At 45.1% G+C, this 17977-nt stretch overlaps 1 protein-coding gene across 1 annotated transcript in view; it reads right to left on the reverse strand.

The window, feature by feature from the left end:
• Window positions 1-333: 333 nt before the first annotated feature.
• The window catches only part of LOC134154693 (transmembrane protein 209-like), a 66373-nt gene continuing 48729 nt past the window's right edge, over window positions 334-17977 (reverse strand). The window contains exons 3-18 of the mRNA XM_062601376.1: window positions 14204-14240; window positions 13091-13142; window positions 12200-12326; window positions 12025-12083; window positions 11153-11284; window positions 9929-10167; window positions 9313-9517; window positions 8665-8840; window positions 7641-7712; window positions 6407-6503; window positions 4716-4838; window positions 4190-4287; window positions 2072-2186; window positions 1874-1971; window positions 980-1053; window positions 334-388 (exon numbers count right to left, since the gene is read on the reverse strand). Coding sequence (XP_062457360.1) covers window positions 334-388; window positions 980-1053; window positions 1874-1971; window positions 2072-2186; window positions 4190-4287; window positions 4716-4838; window positions 6407-6503; window positions 7641-7712; window positions 8665-8840; window positions 9313-9517; window positions 9929-10167; window positions 11153-11284; window positions 12025-12083; window positions 12200-12326; window positions 13091-13142; window positions 14204-14240 — 1759 coding nt within the window. The remainder of the gene's footprint in view (window positions 389-979; window positions 1054-1873; window positions 1972-2071; window positions 2187-4189; window positions 4288-4715; window positions 4839-6406; window positions 6504-7640; window positions 7713-8664; window positions 8841-9312; window positions 9518-9928; window positions 10168-11152; window positions 11285-12024; window positions 12084-12199; window positions 12327-13090; window positions 13143-14203; window positions 14241-17977) is intronic.

The raw sequence follows: 17977 nt of genomic DNA on the forward strand, positions 1-17977 counted from the left end.
TTAAGCTCTTTAGAGTGCTTGAAGAGTAAATGCAAGAGAAATAGCAAGGGGGTTTTAAATATGATTTGTTAAGGTGAGGAGCCAAATAGAAAAGACCTGCCTGGAGTTCCTGTTTAGATACATTTCATCAGTAAAAAACAATACAACGTTTTACAGAGTATCCTCCCCAAAACTGTACAGAAATTACAAACATTTCCCCTCTGTCCATAAAGCAGAGTTTAAATTATCCCATTTCATAGTCCATATTCAAGGCAACAAGTGAAACGATGCTGCTCAGTTCGTCTTGTAGGAGAAGCAGGATCGTTCTTCTGAACTGCAGTCCTGCTAGAGATGTTACTCTCCAAACACCCCTAGAACGTTGACTCCTGATGCACCAAAATTCACTCGCCTGCAAAAACAGCATTATAACGATAAGACACAAGTAAGTTAAAGCTCCTATTTAAAACAAATCTTCATTACAAGAAAAACTGCCAATCCCACACATCAGCATTTTAACATTTATGTAGGTATCGTGTTTCACCTCGAATTAAAGACAGCTCTTTCAGAACAAAAAAGTCCGGACATTGCTTTTATGTCAGTGCAGCTTTCACTGTGCACTCGAAACTGCTCTTGTTATGCCAAAACCAAGAGATTACAGCACTATGGCAGTGTCTGTCTCCTGTTTATAAATAGCACAGTACTTCTAGCAAGAAGGTAGCAACCTGGTTGTCTGGCCAAGGCCACTATTCCGCAGCATGGACTCCACAGGATTTTTCAGCCAGCACAAGACCAAAGAAAAGCACAAAACATTTCCTGCATGCTCGTGCACACAAAACTTACATGATTTTGTAAAAAGGCAGCCATTACTTAAAATGAGAAGAGCATTTTAATTCCATCAGTATCGTCCTATGATAGCAACTTCAGTTACGGTATTTCAAAACAGAAAGCTCCTGCTCAGATCTCATGCGCAGCGCAATGATACGGAACGTTTGACACTTACCCAAGCATCCCAGATTCTTTTGTCTTTATGATGTACAGAAACATAAGCAATGTATGGAACATGTTGTTTCTGCCCTGAATACCACGGGAAGAGAAAAAAACTTGGAAATGAAATCACATGCAAACAAACATACTAATATCTTAGAATGTCTTATTTAAAACAACTGTCATCCCCTGTCCTGATCTTAGGTGGAGCAGCACAATTTTTCCTTCAAAACTTTTTGCAAGATACATATACTGCAGTGTGCGCCCTGTCGGCCTGTTATATCATCAGAGATGAGAAAAAACTATAACAGAGACCTCGCGAAATGGTATTACAGCTTAGACTGCTGGGGTTTTGCCTCAATTCTTATCTTTCAATTAGGCAAACACCAGAAAAAGACCAAGCTTGTTTTCTAGATGGATTATCACCCTCAAATATTTTTAAATGCTTTTTAAAAGAGCTTTTCTGAAATCAGAAAATCAAGTCACAATCGGGGCTCAATCATAAAATCAAGATGTACAGGAAAAGTCTAGTATTTTGATATTGAGATTAGATGTTTCCCTCCAAAAACTCTTACAGACAAGCATCAGTCTCGTTGGCACTGAGGAATAGCAACACACCTCAGAGCTTACATAAATTAGGATTTTAGAATAAATCATCAGAAAATAAACAACAAGAGGAAGCTGCTGCCTGGGCACTGATGTACCTAAGTTAGGCACTGAAGCTATCGTTCAGCAGCAGACTAAATACCACACGATGGTCAAAGATCGTGGTAACATTTGCTTTCTGCACCGAGCCAGCCTACATATTCAATAGATGTGGCTAGTTCCAAAGGAAAAGGAAGAATGAAAAAGAAACAGATCAGGTCTGCTCAAGGTTTCCTGACAGCAGAAAAAACTAACGCGATCATACCTCGGGCAGATTGTAGACCTGGCGGTGGTAGATCAGCTCATAGTGGGGTGGATTGATGTTGCTTTGGTAGATGCAAAATACATTTTCATTTGTAATGTCTGTGAATTAAAGTTTTAAAATAAGATAGGGATTTTAAGAGCGCTGATGGGATCCAAGCAGTAAACAGCAGCTAAACAAGCAGTCCAAGAATGCCAATACCTGGTTTATCTGGTGTTTGAACAAAGTGTTGGGCAGTGAAGGTTCTGCCATCAGGGTATTTGGGGCTAGGGGGCAGTCTGGCATCGAGGTAAGTGCAGAATATGTGCATAAGGATCTGTGCAAACAAAAACAAATCTCATTTTAGTATCATTAAGAAGACTGACAGGACAGCAGCTTTCTTTCCATAATCTCAGACATTAGTTAGGGTGTTTGAGAGTCTGTTGCTGCATCATGGACTTAATTAATCCCACTATGTTTAGAAGCCCAAGGCAGCTTAACACTTAGAGCACTGAATTCAATGGTCCAGGGCACGCCACAGATGTCAAGACAAGTTTATTCTTCCTGTAAATGAAACCCTTTCAGTCACAACACGTTAAAAAGGTGCTGCATGTGAACTGAACTCCTGACATACAAGTAACTATCTTCACATCTCACAGAATTTGCAGAGTCACAGATCTGAATAGCATATGTAGGACAAACTACAAGATACCTGATTTCATGACGGTTTCTACGCTAGCTGCAAAGATTTGGCTTAGAGAGGCCGATCCGATCTAATGACAACTTTTCCAAACACTACACTTACCCAGCAAGTTGCTCCTCTCTTGTCAAAAATGGCAAAACAAAATCAATGGACAAACTTGGACTGCTCATGAATCTTACCAGCTCTCAACATTTTGGAAGAAAGTCCTAGAACAAGTATCTTCTTAGCTAACAGCGAGAAAATCGCAGTACTGCATGTTGTGTTTTAACTCTTACAGTAGACTTCTCAACATTCTTTGGGTGCAGCGTGACCAAATTACTCTGTAGTATGATACCTCCTGTGTTCAACATAGGATTTGTTTGGCAGACAGAAGAATTTCTATGGGCTAAATGCCCAAAGCCTCAAGAGGTCTAGCGGAAATTATTGCTTTAAGTTGCATGCAATGAGACTAACATTACAGTTAAAAACTCTTCATTTGGCACTTATTGTCTTAAGTTAATGCCAAAGCTTCGAGACAAGTGTTCAATATTAATTTCATCTGTTATATCAGAACTTCTTTCCCAGAATCTTTACAAGTTTAGTACATTGTGCAGTACTATCTCTCTTAGCTGGTTTCATTAAAAGACAATGAATTCAGGGAGTGATGGTCTGTGTTACAGTCTTTAATACTTTCAAACTGCTCAGCTTGCTGTCTACCAAGATAGCCAGAGCTGCTTCCCAGCTTGTCAGTCCCAAATATTTAGTCATCTTCACAACTAGAAAATCAAATCTTATTTCAAGACAGATTTTGCTCAGCTTTAGCTTCCAGCAATTCAATCTTGTTGCATCTTTGTCAGCAAGGTTGTAAAACTTGCATATGAATCTTCTTTCTGCTTCTCCCCAGTAACTGAACATCTATAGAGGGAATCAAATCACCTGAACTCTCCTTTCAAATACAGAGTTCAACTGAAGAGTCACACATGAAGCTTGTTCTCCACTCCCTGGATTATCTTGTGGCCTTTCTTTTAACTATTTCAGTTGAATTTTCAAGTCACTGTATTCACTGAAGTGCTTTCTCCTGACCTTTTGCATTAATTGGCTAAGCATGACTACAAGTCTGTTCTCAAGTAAGATAATGTAATCCCTGTGGATCTCTCAAGAAATATTACTGAATTAAATAAACATCAAGACACGCCACTTAATCCGTTCGTTCTTCTAACCATTACAGCAAAGGAAAATTTTAAGGTTCATCTTGCATGAGAAATTATGAGGTTTGGTTAAAGCAGACTTTTTTTCTTTTCTTTTTTTTTTTCTTTTTTTTTTTTTTTTTAATAAGGTAGAATATTGCTCTAACAAATCCACTACCTTCTGTCAGGTTGCTCCCAAAACAGTTACCTGACTGACATCTCAGATGAGTCTAAATAAGAGGCCGGCTTAAGACTAAGACATGAAATCGCATTTTTGTGATCTGCACAATGTCCAATCCCATTGGCATTATTCCTTGCATAATTTCACTGACTACAATGGGATTATAAGGATAGGGAGGCAAACAGGATTTTGACCATGTTCCTCAAAAGACTTAATTGCTACCACACACAAAAATCTACCCTGAAAGACACACTTTAGGAAGTTATATTAAGCCTTCTTTGAAAACTTACAGCACAGTCAGTGGGCAAGTCAGCATCCCACTTACGGCCCTTGAAATCTCCTCCTCTGTTCCATCGGAATGAGCTCATGTATCCTCCCTGAGAAAGCTCTGAAAAAACAAAATTTATTCAGCTACTGGAGGTTGAAGGTGCAAGGAGGACATATTTGACACTAGCTTCAAGAACACTGCATGTATTTTCAGTGCACAAAATAGGAAAAATTAAACTAAGGAAGTGCTTATAAAGTTAGGGGAGTGGAGTTTACAAGGTATTTTTTATTGGTAATTAATGAAGGGATTAAATAGGACACTTCACACCCCAAACTGAGAGAAGAAATAAAAACTTCCATGCCAAGTCCCACATCATTACATTGGTCTGAAAAGAGGAAGTTGCAAAAACTACCTCTGCTACTTGAAAAGCAGCTCTTCTCCCCGCTGTGACTGTAGTTCAAACCTCTTAATTGACGGGGTATCTGACACCGCCGACGCTTGACCCAGCTAACGGAAACGTTTTAAAGTCAGTATGGTTGACCACATACCTTTGACCCTTTCCACCAAATACTCTTGGTTCGCTGCAATATCCAAATACTGCATTACAGCGTACAGAGTTGGCATGACTGGAGCTTTAACAAGCGCTGCTTGTTTCAGATTGCTGATGCTGGCTTCAGCATGCGACAAGAGCCAGCACGACATCTGCATCCACGACAGAAATTTGAACATTCTCCCTTACAAGGCATTAACAAATGCAATGTTACAAGGAGGAACTGGCTTTTTTGTCTCACTATTTACTAAGGTAACTTACTAAGATAATTTACTAAGATTTATACAAAGTTAACAGCTTATCCAATACTCCAAATGTTTGTTTCCAATCCCAGTGAAGTACTAGCTGTCTCCCTTAAACCACAGAACATAAACGCTATGCAGCACTGTGCGGTCGCAAAAGACGACAGACCCTTATCTGAAGGGCTTGCATTCCATAAGAAAACAGAAACATATGGTGTGAAAAAGGGAAGAAGTAACATCCATTTTAAAGAGCAGTAGGAGAGCAGCAAGGTGGAGATGAGGTCAGTAAGTGATAAGATGCAGATCTTGAGGACAGACTACAAACAGGCCCCCACCAAAAAAAAAAAAAAAAAAAAAAAAAAGTAGGCTTTGTTTAAATGAAGCCTATCAAATCCTGCTCTTGATTGAGGAGGATATGCATGTGATAAGGCAATGGAAGGAGTTCCTTCAGAGTTGCACTATGAAATTTTAGCTAGAATTCTAGCTCATCAAAATGCTTAAAAAGGAGGGGGGGGAACCCCAAAACAGCAAAAACCAACTGCCCCAACCAAAAGATCTTTTCTTCTAATGCCCATAGCTCTCCAAAATACACCTGAGATTATCCTCCCCAACCCCACTTAGTGCTACTCCTAGTACTTAAATAATCTTTAATGTATCTTAACCTTAAAATGATCTTAGATCTTAAATGCAAACGATTAATAGCCTATCTCTGATAACAGAACTATTCTAAGTTAAAATAAATAAATAAATAAACTTTAATGTATCTTAACCTTAAAATGATCTTAGATCTTAAATGCAAACGATTAATCGCCTGTGATAACAGAATTAATTTAAGTTAAAATACATAAATAAATAAATACTTCCTAGGTCTATAGATTTATTATTATCACAGTCATAAGATGACTTCTCAGTTCTTAAACACTATTTGGATACAATGTATCACATCTAAGTTTTCATAAAACTTTTTGTGGCCTGTTTGCTTTCAGACAAGATAGCAGGTAACAATTTAAGGAAGGAACAGCAATAGGTTTTTCAGGAAGTAGCTGATTTTAAGGAAGTTTGGAAAGACACATACTAACGTAGACAGAGAGGGCTGACAGGCAACCATCCTTGCAACGTGTGATAGTTTTCTGACAGTTTAAGATACAAGGATGTTAATCTGAGCCTTTAACTCTCCAGGAATGAATTCAGAGGAAACAAGAGGCTTAAGAATTTTATGCTATTGCAGCATCAGCATGCCTTTATCAGTATTTCCAGAAATCCTATGAAGAATCCTTCCAGTTTAGTAAAATGCATTACATGAAGCAAAGATCACACCAATACAAACAGGAAATGGAACTGTAATTCTTAGCAGACTTGTTTTCTATACTACCTATGCAGTGCCCTGCTATGGGGTGGCCTGCTACCAACCACCACAGCGAACCCCCCAGTTACTCTATCATCATACCTCCAACCTGCATTTCTGGGTACCCCATTCTTCTCAGCTGACTGCTCACAGACTCAATCTCTTGTACAAGTGGCACTAAAATAGTCTCATTAATCCACTAGGAAAGAGAAATGCAAAAATTAAAAAGCTTAGAAGCAACATGAATGTGACAAAAATGTTAGTTTACTCTCTAGTCAGCATCACTGTTACAATCACAAAGGAGTTTAACAACAGGAACTTTGAAGTCAACCAAGGAGGAAAAGTAATTAAAGAGTATCAATTTAGATAGGGGTGATTGGCTCTAGAAACACCCTCTAAAATGCCAAAAATTCACTATAGAGGACTTGGGAAAACAAATCTCCAGAAAGCAGTGATACTGATAAAGCTTTCCTGAACAATGAGAAAAGGGGTATTCTGAGGCACTGCACGACACTCATAGTGGTAATTTAAACTTTCATGGGTCCACTCCCTCTCAAAACCCTTTCAGGAAATGAAGAGCCTGATAAACACAGTATGTGACACTTGTATGTGACACAGTTTGGGAACTGAAGCCAAGCTGCCTGTAGGTTTATGAACAGATGCTTAGGAATCTGGTACAGAACAGTCATAACCCCACATCTCATAGAAATCTTTTACTTTTCACTCGTCCCACTACTTAGAAGAACTACATATGTGATAGTTGCTGACTGAAGGGGTAATTCAAAGTTAGGCTTACAAATTATTTTGTCATAGTATGTGATTGTATTTCCTTTGCCAAAGCAATTGCCTAAGACCAAAATTTTCTCTTTGTTTTCTTATTACACTCCTCAAGGCTGTTGGAAAAAGTCAACGGGCTGGCATTTCCCATGATTTATTTGAGTCCAGAAGGAGTTTGAAATACAGGAGAAAAAAACCAGAAAAAATTCAGAAATTTGGGTCGTAGAAAGAAAAAACAAGTCTTTTCACATCCACTGTGTGTTAAGATGCACGTGTCTTCATTCAAAGGTGGGTGAACTTTACAACTGTGAAGTTTTCAGAACAGAAAATACCTAGGCCAGCAAATGCAAAAGTTCAGGTTGAAAATGTGTCTTAATACTTCTTTGTTACAAGCATGCTGTTTTAGTCTCCATGTCCAAGCCCACCCTAATCCTCAAATAGACTCAAATATGTAATTCTTCTCACTTCCTTAGGTATACAGGGAGCACTGAGGTACTTTTTCATTCTGCTGTACCTATTCTAACAGCAAGAACAGGCAGTTCATAGGGACCGGACTTACACTTCTGAACCTAGCGGTCCAGGAATCCAGGTAATCAAGCTGTCGTCGATTCACGATCACCCTTGCCCAAACCTATGGAAAGAACATTATTACCTACATACAGCAACCTAACAGAATACTAAAGAGTTTTTAGGCCCTAAGATGTTTTCTGACCGCAGCCACAGCACATAATTCAAATTGCATTTGTTCCAGAACTCTCATCTAATGGCTGTATCATGTGAATTCTACAGTAGCTTACCATACTACTCTCCTACTCTCTGTTCACAGTACACTAAATCTCCCGTGAGTCCAAACGCACAGTTTTGCATTCCCTGCTCTGTTAGGATAAAATTGGTCCAAGTTGCAGGGTAGACTAAGTTAATGTACGACATAAAGAAAACAGATCAAATTTAATTAAAAGCTACGTTAATGACATTCTTTTGAATCAGACTTATTCCAGACACAAATGTAAAGGAGAACAATTTTACACACCTTCAACTATTTCACTACATTAGGTACAGGTCAGTTTCCAGTCATTTTTTATGTCACAAGTTTATTTTATCCAGAGTACAAAATGGTAAAAAAAAGTTCCGCAACCACCATTCTTGAGTTGAACTCGAAGTCTGTCTGTTCTCAGACACACAGTAATATTAAACAACTTCAGATAAAATAATTCTGAAGAGTTGGCCAAACCAACAGAAGTTTCCAGCTTTCCACCGTGGCCTACACGGTGAGTATTAGTTAATTACAAAGACCACAAAGCATGAAACCTGAAATTCTCTCAGGAGTCACTTTTCCACCTAAACACAGGTACCTTGTTCACCAAGGAAGAAATCATTTTACAATTTTACAATTGTAAAATTTTACAGTCCGGAATTTGAAATGTATACCCCTTGTGGCAAAAAGTCTTACAAGCTGTATGAAGATGGTTAAATGCTATAGGATTTCTCCCTTTCTAGCACCGTTGACGGAGTTCACATTTGGATGGAGCCACATATTTTAGAGCCCTGTTTTTCTCTCTTGGCTCCTTTGGTGCTGAGCTTACTTCTTCTGCAGTCAGTGGAGAGCTCAGACGAGCTTCGTCCTTGTGTGCTGACGGAGCTTGGGGCATGCAAGCCACCTGATACTGGTACTTTCTCAGCACCTGTGCTTGCTCTACTAAGGAACGGCTGTAGTTCCAAAAGGTTGGGCTGCTGGAAGGAGAGCTGGAACATGAACTTGCTGAAATGACATTGAACAGCCATAAAATTATCACCAAGTAATCACAGAAGCAACACTGCAGGCAATAGGTCACTATATTAAGGCTTTGACAGGAGAGATGTGCTCATGAATTATCATAAATACATACACCAAAATCTGTCTGCATAAACACTGATTTCATCTTTATATTAATAAGGCACTGTCCCTATCCCAGACAAAAACTGCCTGCACGTAATTCACCACCTTTAGCTAAACTGCCTTCTCCACAAAATATCCCTCTCATCGAGGTGATAAAGCCCTTCAACTCATTGTAGTCCACTATACACAACAAATGCTACAGAGATTATTAGTATATCTATAATATAGACTAGTACTTCAGCAGCTCTCTTTCTGTGCAGGAATCTTTTCCAACTTTTCTCATCCACTCCTCATCAATAAAACCAACATCCCCTCCTTGCCAAGCTTTTCAGGCTACATGAAGTTATTTATGTACCCAATTGAAGTCTACGCTGTTTCTCTTCTTCGCTTCGAAGGTACTTTTGCAGTGACTTGCGGTCTGTGATTTCATCATCTTGACTCATACGGGAATTATACCGCATTGGTGAAAAGTGGCAACGAGACCTTAGCCCGGTGCTTTCCACTGGCCCAACACTTGAGGCATATGGAGAACCAGTAGGAGAAGAGCTGAAGCTGGAAAGCTTTGGGAAACAAAAGCAAACAGTTGTGTCACATGAGGAAAGTGAGAGTTCCATTTTGACTTTATAAACTAAATGAATAGATCGACTCAGCATAAGAATTGATTACTCTGCTGATTGCTGCTATAAAATATGCTCTCGTTTGGGGGAAGGTTTTTGCTATTTTGTAGTTACATTCTAGTTTCTTATTTTTGCTGTGCTCTGAAAGAATCTAGCTACTCTAAAACAAATAAATTAACACCAGGGTAAGAGGATGAATACTGACAAGACAAATTTCATCTGCTTTGCAAACAAAGCGAACACACACACAGGACCCTCCACTGCCCGCCGCACACCTCCAATGGCTTACAGCACAACACAAGGACACGATAAGCAAAGCCAAACCGTTCCCCTTGAAGCCACCTTGGTCATTACCTTACTGTAGCTGCTGCTTGGTGAATAGGTTAAAGCACTGCTATAAGAAGCGCTGTTGCTTGACAGAGCCTGCCGCTGAGGGCTGTACCCTGAGATACAACCAGAAGTAAACTTTGGACTGGCCCTGAAGGGCCGGGATGGACTGTAACTCAGCACAGTTTGACCCTGGACTCTAGGAGAAGGCGTAGAAGAAGGGACTTTCTTCGCTGCCAGCTCATGTGCTGGAATTATTTGTACCGCTGCAATAAGCAAAAAAAACCACAATCAGCACTGTACATGCAGCAGCCCAGAACTCTCCTCCTCACTTTAAATACACAGCAAAACACACATACACAACTCTCTTCCCTTAAGGAAATTCTAGGACACTAAAAAGACTATTCTAGTCTGACCCCTACAGGATTCAGCAGTCAACCCCAAAGACATAAAAATCAGAAAACTGGGACACGTGATCATAATTCAATACAAATTCTACAATTTAAAATTTCAGTTAAATTCTACCAAGCACCTTTGCATAGCCCGAGGCAATTATTTAACTTATTTGGTCAGCTACTCTACCTGCCTGCTTCATGTGTCTTTAGCACATCTAATGTCTCATTTACCTGTGCAAACCCAGATATTACACTCCTCAGCTGCAGTGATATAACCCTACTCCCGTATCTGCCGCTCTTTCTCTGGAGGCAGCCTAGTAGTATGTAACACATTGTACTAGCACCTTGCTTTTGCTGTATTTTCAAACTCTGCCAAGTTTTTCTATATTTTACAACATCACTTAGACATTCAGAACTTTTCAGAGCAACTGCTCTCTAGCCTGTCATTTTCAGACTGCACACTAAGGTCTCTTTTCTCTTTCTAATTTGGCGCTCTCCAGTCAGTATGATGATAGTAGGATACCAAATTTAAATTCAAACCTATACACTCTGCCTTGTTCTCAATCCCATTTATAGGTTACAAATTCCTTGTCCAGCTTCATAAAGTTTAAGTCTCTCTCACTGCCCTTTAACAGCCCACTCTCCTTTTCTCCTTTTGTATTGGTTGTTTCCTCTCCACTTCTCCCCTTAATTGCTCATCAATTTATCACTTTTATTTTGAATTTTTATAGGCTGCAGTTAGTTCATCTTACTGCTCTTGTCAGATGAGGTAACTGAGAACTCACTTCACTAAAGATTCGTGGGCTTGAGAAAGATATCATCTTTAAAAAAAGTATTTATAATTTATAACACCTACCTGCATTCTGCATCCCTAGAAGGATCTGCTGTCTACGAGTCATGACCAAGGTAGTTGGTGCCATTGTGTACTTGAAGTACATCCAAAAATCAAATAAGGCATTCAGACTGAACAGGGATACAAGCGCAAGCTCTAGAACAAACACAAAGGTTTTTATCATGCTAGGCACCATAAACAGGAGTAACAGTAAATGATCTGAGAAAACAAGTTTATACACAAATCAAGAATAGTTTATTGTTAGGGCTACCAATAACTGCCAGTCTGAGCACGGACGTAAGACAACTTCTCCTTTTCATGCAAGAACCATTAGAGATAAATTTCCTTTCTATATTGAAATTCATTTCTGTTGCTACAATATGTATTTGTAAAAGCGAAAGGTATTTTCCAGACAGGATACAAAGCACTGCAATGAAGTTTCATGCTATTTATCAAGTGTCTTCTGCCAAACCTTCTGTCACTCGTTACCTGACATTGCTCTCACTCTTCTTCCTTTTCATCCGCTAATAGTATTAGATACAACTACTTTTGAGCCTACTCATTTGAAACCAAATTTGATTATTTGGAAATGTCCTGCAGCCCTACAATACAACACAACGCTATTATTTCAACTATTCCCCAAAGCCTTATTGCACACATTAAACACATTTAAGGTAGGAAACCTGTTCTTCACACTCTTTCTTACTTGTCACTAAAATGATGAAATTCCAACAGCACCAAAAGGGATAAAGGAAAACAAAATGAAGCTTGGTTATTAAAAAACAACAACAACAACGAAAAACCCCAAACCTTAAAAATGCTTTCCCCAGCAAGAAGAATGAAGGCTGAAACCTTCCCTCCTCCCTAAAACTAATTCACATGCTGTGACAACTCACCAATATACCAGAGCGGCCAAAATGCGATGTTGTAATAGGAACTTATAAGTTTTCCAGTCCTAAAAAGAAAAGGAAGAAGCGATCAATTTAACAGTAACTGGGTCCTATGAAATATTTAAGCATATACAAAGTAGAATGCTTTACTTAGTTGAGTCAGATATAACAATCAACATACATGTCAGTATATATCATCCCCCCAACAGACATATTAAGGAGGCCCCAGGCCCAGACCACTTTCCGCTCTTCAGCCTCCCTCCTAATCTTCACAGTCCTGTCAAGGAGCGAAGCTGCAGAAATCTGTTCTGCCGCCATTGTCTGCAACAGGAAGCACACAAAGAAAGTTAAAGATTGAAAATTTATATACAGTTAGATTCTCACTCTGTACAAGACCTTTAAAAAAGTAAAAAAGCAAAAAGAAATTACATAAAAGGACTTCACATTGAGGTACCAAATCGTGTGTAGTGTTAAGAATGAGCTTCAGTGGTTTAAAAACAAAAAACAAAAAACAAAAACAAAAAACCCAAAACAATATTCCTCTTATAAACTGCATAAGCACTGTCACCTCTTCACAGTGAAACAGTTTCCATTTTCTCCACTGAGGTACAGAGGACAGAAAAGAGAGCCAGATTCCAACAGCGTTTTTGAGAAATAGCATTTTTCGGAATGCTGAGGCAACACTGCCTTCTCCAAGCAAGGAAAACAGACCAAGAAAACATCTTGCACAACCTGGCAGTTTTCCTACTGAAAACACCCACCTATCTCCTTCTGTCAGCTCAGGACAGCTCTGTACCCTCCCCACACCGTCCCCCCTTTACACCACAAAATGCCCTATGTAACAGAAATAACGCTTCCTACATATTCTACTCCTCTCATCACTCTAGCACACACCATGCCACACACACACACACACACGCGCGGGCGCGCTTGTCACCCGCCGGCAGCCCGCCGCACTCCCAGGCCTCGCTGCCAGGCCCTGAGTCGGCAGCGACACCGCCGCTCCGCTCCGCTCCGCCCCCGAGGGCGCCGCGGCCCAGGCCCAGGCCCAGGCCCCGCCCGCCGCCCCCACCGCAGCCGCCTCCAACGATTGGTCGCGCGGACGTGACGTCACTGGAGCAGTTCTGCGGGGGGGGGAACGCCGTTGCCGGGGAGATGCCGTTAACGGCGGGGGGGGGAGGGGGGCGGGGGAGACGACTCCGCTTTTGAAAAACAACGTTCGCCCGTGCACAGCCCGGCCGCTTTCCTACTGAAAACCCCCGCCCGTGTCCGTCTCCAGACCCTCCGCACACCCCCCCGCCTTTACGCCACAAAATGCCGCACACAACAGCAGTAACACTGGCCACTTTCCCTGCTCCTCCCATCAGCGCAGGAAACTGCCACGCCTCCCCCGGCCACAGGCTTCAAAACCTCTCAGCTACTTCCTCGCTGAACACAAACATACAAGAGTTACCTCAGAGAACACGCGGTTTAACTGAAATGACAGGATTTCACACGCACAGCCCTCTCCCACCTCCACCACCCTAGACCCTTCCCCACACCCCCCCCACTCTGGCACACACCACGACACGCACGGACACTTGTCACCTGCCAGCGGCCCGCCGCGCTCCCAGGCCTCGTTGACAGGCGCTGAGCGCGCACGCCCCGGCTCCCCCGCAGCCAAACCCCGCCGACCACAAGCAGACTCGGCCCCGCAACTAGCAGGCGCCCCGGGAGGGCGGCGACACCGCCGCTCCGCTCCGCTCCGCCCCCGAGGGCGCCCAGGCCCCGCCCCAGGCCCTGGCTCCGCCTTCCGACCTCGCCGCAGCCGCCCTCACCGCAGCCGCCTCCAACGATTGGTCGCGCGGACCCGTGACGTCACTGGAGGCAGTTCCGCGGGGGCGGGGACGCCGTTGCCAGGGGGACGCCGTTGCCAGGGGGACGCTCGCGCAGCCGCCCCGGACGCCCCGGCCGATGGCGCCTGCCCGACCCGGCCGCAAGCGGCGCCAGGCGCCATGGCGGCCCCAGCGCGGCAGCCGCGACGCCCCCCGCACCCTGCTGCCCGCCTTGGCCGCCACCGGCCGTGCCCACACCCGGCCGTACCCTTCCCCTGCTCGGCTCCCACTACGGCCGCGTGCGGGCACACCCCCCGGCTGCCCCACGCCAGAGCCTGGCCAAATGTGTTGCTCCTGCCTGCAAACCTCACCACGAAGAGCAGGGAGGAATAAAAGCACCGCTGGCCGCTGAAAGGGAGCACAACGAGTTACAGCAGACCGCTCTGTGAGCGCGGGCCAGCGGACAACCTCAGCTGCTCCAAAACCCTTCCTGCCTTTGCCTCAGATCCCAAGCACCAACCTGAAAGTAAGAAAGCCTAAAAAAGGAGATTAACTACAAGCCTAGACCGCACAGTTATCGATAAACACAGTGTCTAATGCTTGGCCACTCTGTGCAGTGTGCTGTAGGTGACCCTGCTTGAGCAGGGGGGGTTGGACGAGATGATCTCCAGAGGCCCCTTCCAACCTCCACCCTTCGATGATTCTGTGATGGGCGCTTTCTCTCGCTTTTTCTCCTGCTGTGGGGGGAATGGAAAATGTGTGGAGGACAAAGAGGCTAGAAGCTGGTCTGAGGTGCAGATCCTTACCGAGGCTTGTCAGTCTGCAGAGAGAAGGGGACTCAATCCTCATGTAGTGCTGATGAAAGTCTCCCTGAGCAGGCTCTCAAGCAAAGCTCCTGCATTTGCAGATGCGCACGCACCAGATGGAACGATGAAGCCTGGTCCTCCAGAATCGCCATTGCTAGTGAGGGGCCGCAGGCTTTGCCCTGACTTGGGCTTGCTGGAGTGTCAAGGTGCAGCAGAGTGGCACTTGGAGGAGGCTCTCCTTCAGCAGCTTAAAGGCCTGCCAGCTTTCTTGAGCTCCTTTGCCCTTCTGAGGTGCCTCCCCTGGCGTCCCCCTAGCAGGTCTCTGCAGAAGGGGAAGCCTGCTCGCCTCAAGGCCAGCCTCTGGGCTCTGCTGCTCTCCTTCCTACCTGCCCTCGGTCTCTGCAACTCCACTAGTTCCCGGGTGCTACAGCCCAGGTGGCCATGGATGCTGCTGGCACCAAGCCTCTGGGGTGGCCGCTTCCCCTTCTGGCCCTGGGCACCCGCCTTCTTCCCCTCACACCTGCAAAAGCCCAGCACTCAAGGGCACCCAAGACACACACAAGAGCTGGCAGTTCCCTCCCACCACGACGCCAGCACTGGGCCCCAGCAAGGGGGGCCCAGGCTCAAGCACTTCCTCCCCTCAGAGGCGTACAGCAGCTTTTTCCTCCTCTCCCGACAGGCCCCCTGGCCCCAGGACATGCGTTGGCCATGGCACGGCCCTCTCCACGCCTCTCTCCGGCACCAACAAGACGCAGCACACCCCTAGGCCACAGCCACCACAGCTGCAGCCAAAGAGCTACAGCATGACCGCGGCAGAGAGCTGCCCTGGCAGCAGCCCCCAAGCCCTGACTCCTCAGCTCTGCTCTTCAGGCCTCTCCAAAGTTCCCATGCTGCAAACGGATGATCTCACTGCACACCCAGCCAAGAGCCACCCGACTTGGGGCAGTTGGTTTAATTCAGCTTCAGAGAACTTCCTGGGTGCTCGCGTGGCTCACAAGTAGTGGTGGTGCTGCTGCTGCTGCTCCTGCTGCTACTTGGCTGTGTCTCTGCACACAGCTCTTCTAACCCCTGGGAAGAAGGTAGAAATGAACAGGCTGTGTTCTGCCCCACTAGAAAGGCTGAGAAAGTCTGCAGAGTAGTGCAGGCTAGTGTTCGCTGATGGTTTTGCTATATTGACTGTCATGGGACTTGAGACCTTGTTTGGACACTGCTAATCTGTTGTGAACCAAGACTGGGGGGTACCTGTGTCCAGTATTCAGCAGTCAAGGAGAGCTTTGCAAAGGGGCACACCAACACTGGAAGCATTCCTTTGCGCTCAGCTACTCAGATTTTGCAGGTGCCACTGTTGAAGGCCATTCTCAGCACTCAACAGCTGCCCCCTTGGCTGGAAGGCAAGGCTGAGCCCAGGCCAGCCCTGTGGCTTGCTCATGGGGCAATGGGGTTGCACCTTGTCTCTCTCGCTCGGCCTCAGAGCCCTCCTGCTTCTCTCCTCCCCTACTCCCTCAACCCTGCTCCCATTTGCAGAAACAGCCCTTCAGCTCCACAGCAGTGCTGGGCTTTTGCTGGGGGCTGCGGAGAGGGACTTAGTGACAGGCTTTAAGCCACATCAAGCCCATGTCAGGAAAAGTCACAGCACGCTCTAGGCAGCACAGTGGCTCCGGGATTACAAGTGGCACCCCTTGCTGCCTCACTGCCCCTCAGTTCTGCCAGGCTTCTCCTGGAGCTGCCACATACCTGCCCTGTCTTGCAAGGCCCCTCTTGACTGTCCAGTCCTTCCTCCTCTTCCTCTAGGCAGGAGAAGTAGACCTTCAGGGTCACTTGCTTGTCTTCTCCCAGCTGGTATTGGATGATCTTTTGAATACTGGGCTTTTCTTCAGCCAGATTCTCAGCACCCTCCTGCACCTGCAAGACAACTCCACACTGTGCAATGTGCCCCACTTCCAAGTCCACTCCGCTGCTCTCCACATGTTCCTCATCAGCATCTGGAGACTGCAGGACCTCGGCAATCACCAGGCCCCTGGCTCTGGCTTGGCCTGGGCCCCCCGCCGGACAACGGCTGCTGCAGGCAGGGACTCTGCAGCCCCAGCTGCAGAAGAGCAAGGGGCTCCACAACATTCCCCAGCTACATCACAGCCTGAGCAGGGTTCCCTGCCTTTCCCATGGGATCAGTCTCCGATGTCTCCTGCTGCCAAATAAATTGTGGAGGGCATTGTCACTTCCAGGAGCAGCAAGTGCGGGCTTCAGCATGGTGGTTTTCTTGAAGGGAAGGTTACTTACACTCTCCTTTGAACCTTGTTTTGAACCTTCCTGTCAGCATCCTTTTGCCCCAAAGGAAAGCTGAACAAGGCTGAATATCCCTTTCTTGTTTGCACCAAGCATCTCAATAATCACGCAGCTAAGCAGAAACTGCCCATCTTCTATCACAGAAAGAACCAGAAATTCCACTGCCACCAGAAAGAGGACCCCAGTGGCTCTACAGGCGTGTTCATGGAGAGTGCAGCACTGAGAGATGCATTGTAAAACTAGAGCACCGCCTTTGAACTCAAAGCCCTGGACAAAGTCAGCCAGGGCTCAAAGAAGGGCACTGGAAGGGCTCTTGTACAACCAGCAACCACAGGACAATGCATTTGCAGAATGCAGGCTAGCACAAGAAGGACCCCAGTCAGGAACACTTACCACTCCTGTGTTCTGATGGCCTACATTCACAGGCTGTGTAGCACGTACCCTAGCTTCTGGACGTGGTTTCTTTCCACCTGCTGCTGCATTCTGTGCAGAGCACTGTGAGGAGACTGGGAATGGACTGCAAATATACACACGGGGAGGTGGTATGAGCACAGGGGGAGTAGGATCTCCACTCCCCCCTCACAAGCTGGGCACCTGCTTCTGCAGCAGAAGGCAGTGCTGCAGCAGAAGCACAGGGGTTCCACTGACTGCAGGTACATCAACAGCTGTGAAGACTACCCCCAAATAAAACACTCAGGGCTGCACATCATGCCCGAAAGAGAGCTCTAAGCTCGCCCACAGCATGACTTTCTCTCCATGCAGTGAGGATAGAAGCAGGGTCATCTACAGGACAGGCTCCAACTCATACCACTACCCCTGTCCTGCCACATGCATTAACCACTGCTCCATGGCCCCAAAGACTCTGTGTTCAGGGATGGGCAATGGATGGTTGCTGGGCTCCCAGTGTCAAAGAAGGAGAAAGGCATCAAGGCAGTCAAGCACAAAGCTCTGAGCAGGTGGGAGCCAGCACAGAGCTCTGAAGAACCCTTCCCCACAGACAGAGCCCATATGAAGGCGGAGCATGCGTGCAGGTCACTGGGACTCAGCCGCTGGGAA

Source organism: Rhea pennata, unplaced genomic scaffold, assembly GCF_028389875.1.
Source record: "Rhea pennata isolate bPtePen1 unplaced genomic scaffold, bPtePen1.pri scaffold_33, whole genome shotgun sequence".
Classification (NCBI taxonomy): Eukaryota; Metazoa; Chordata; class Aves; order Rheiformes; family Rheidae; genus Rhea; species Rhea pennata.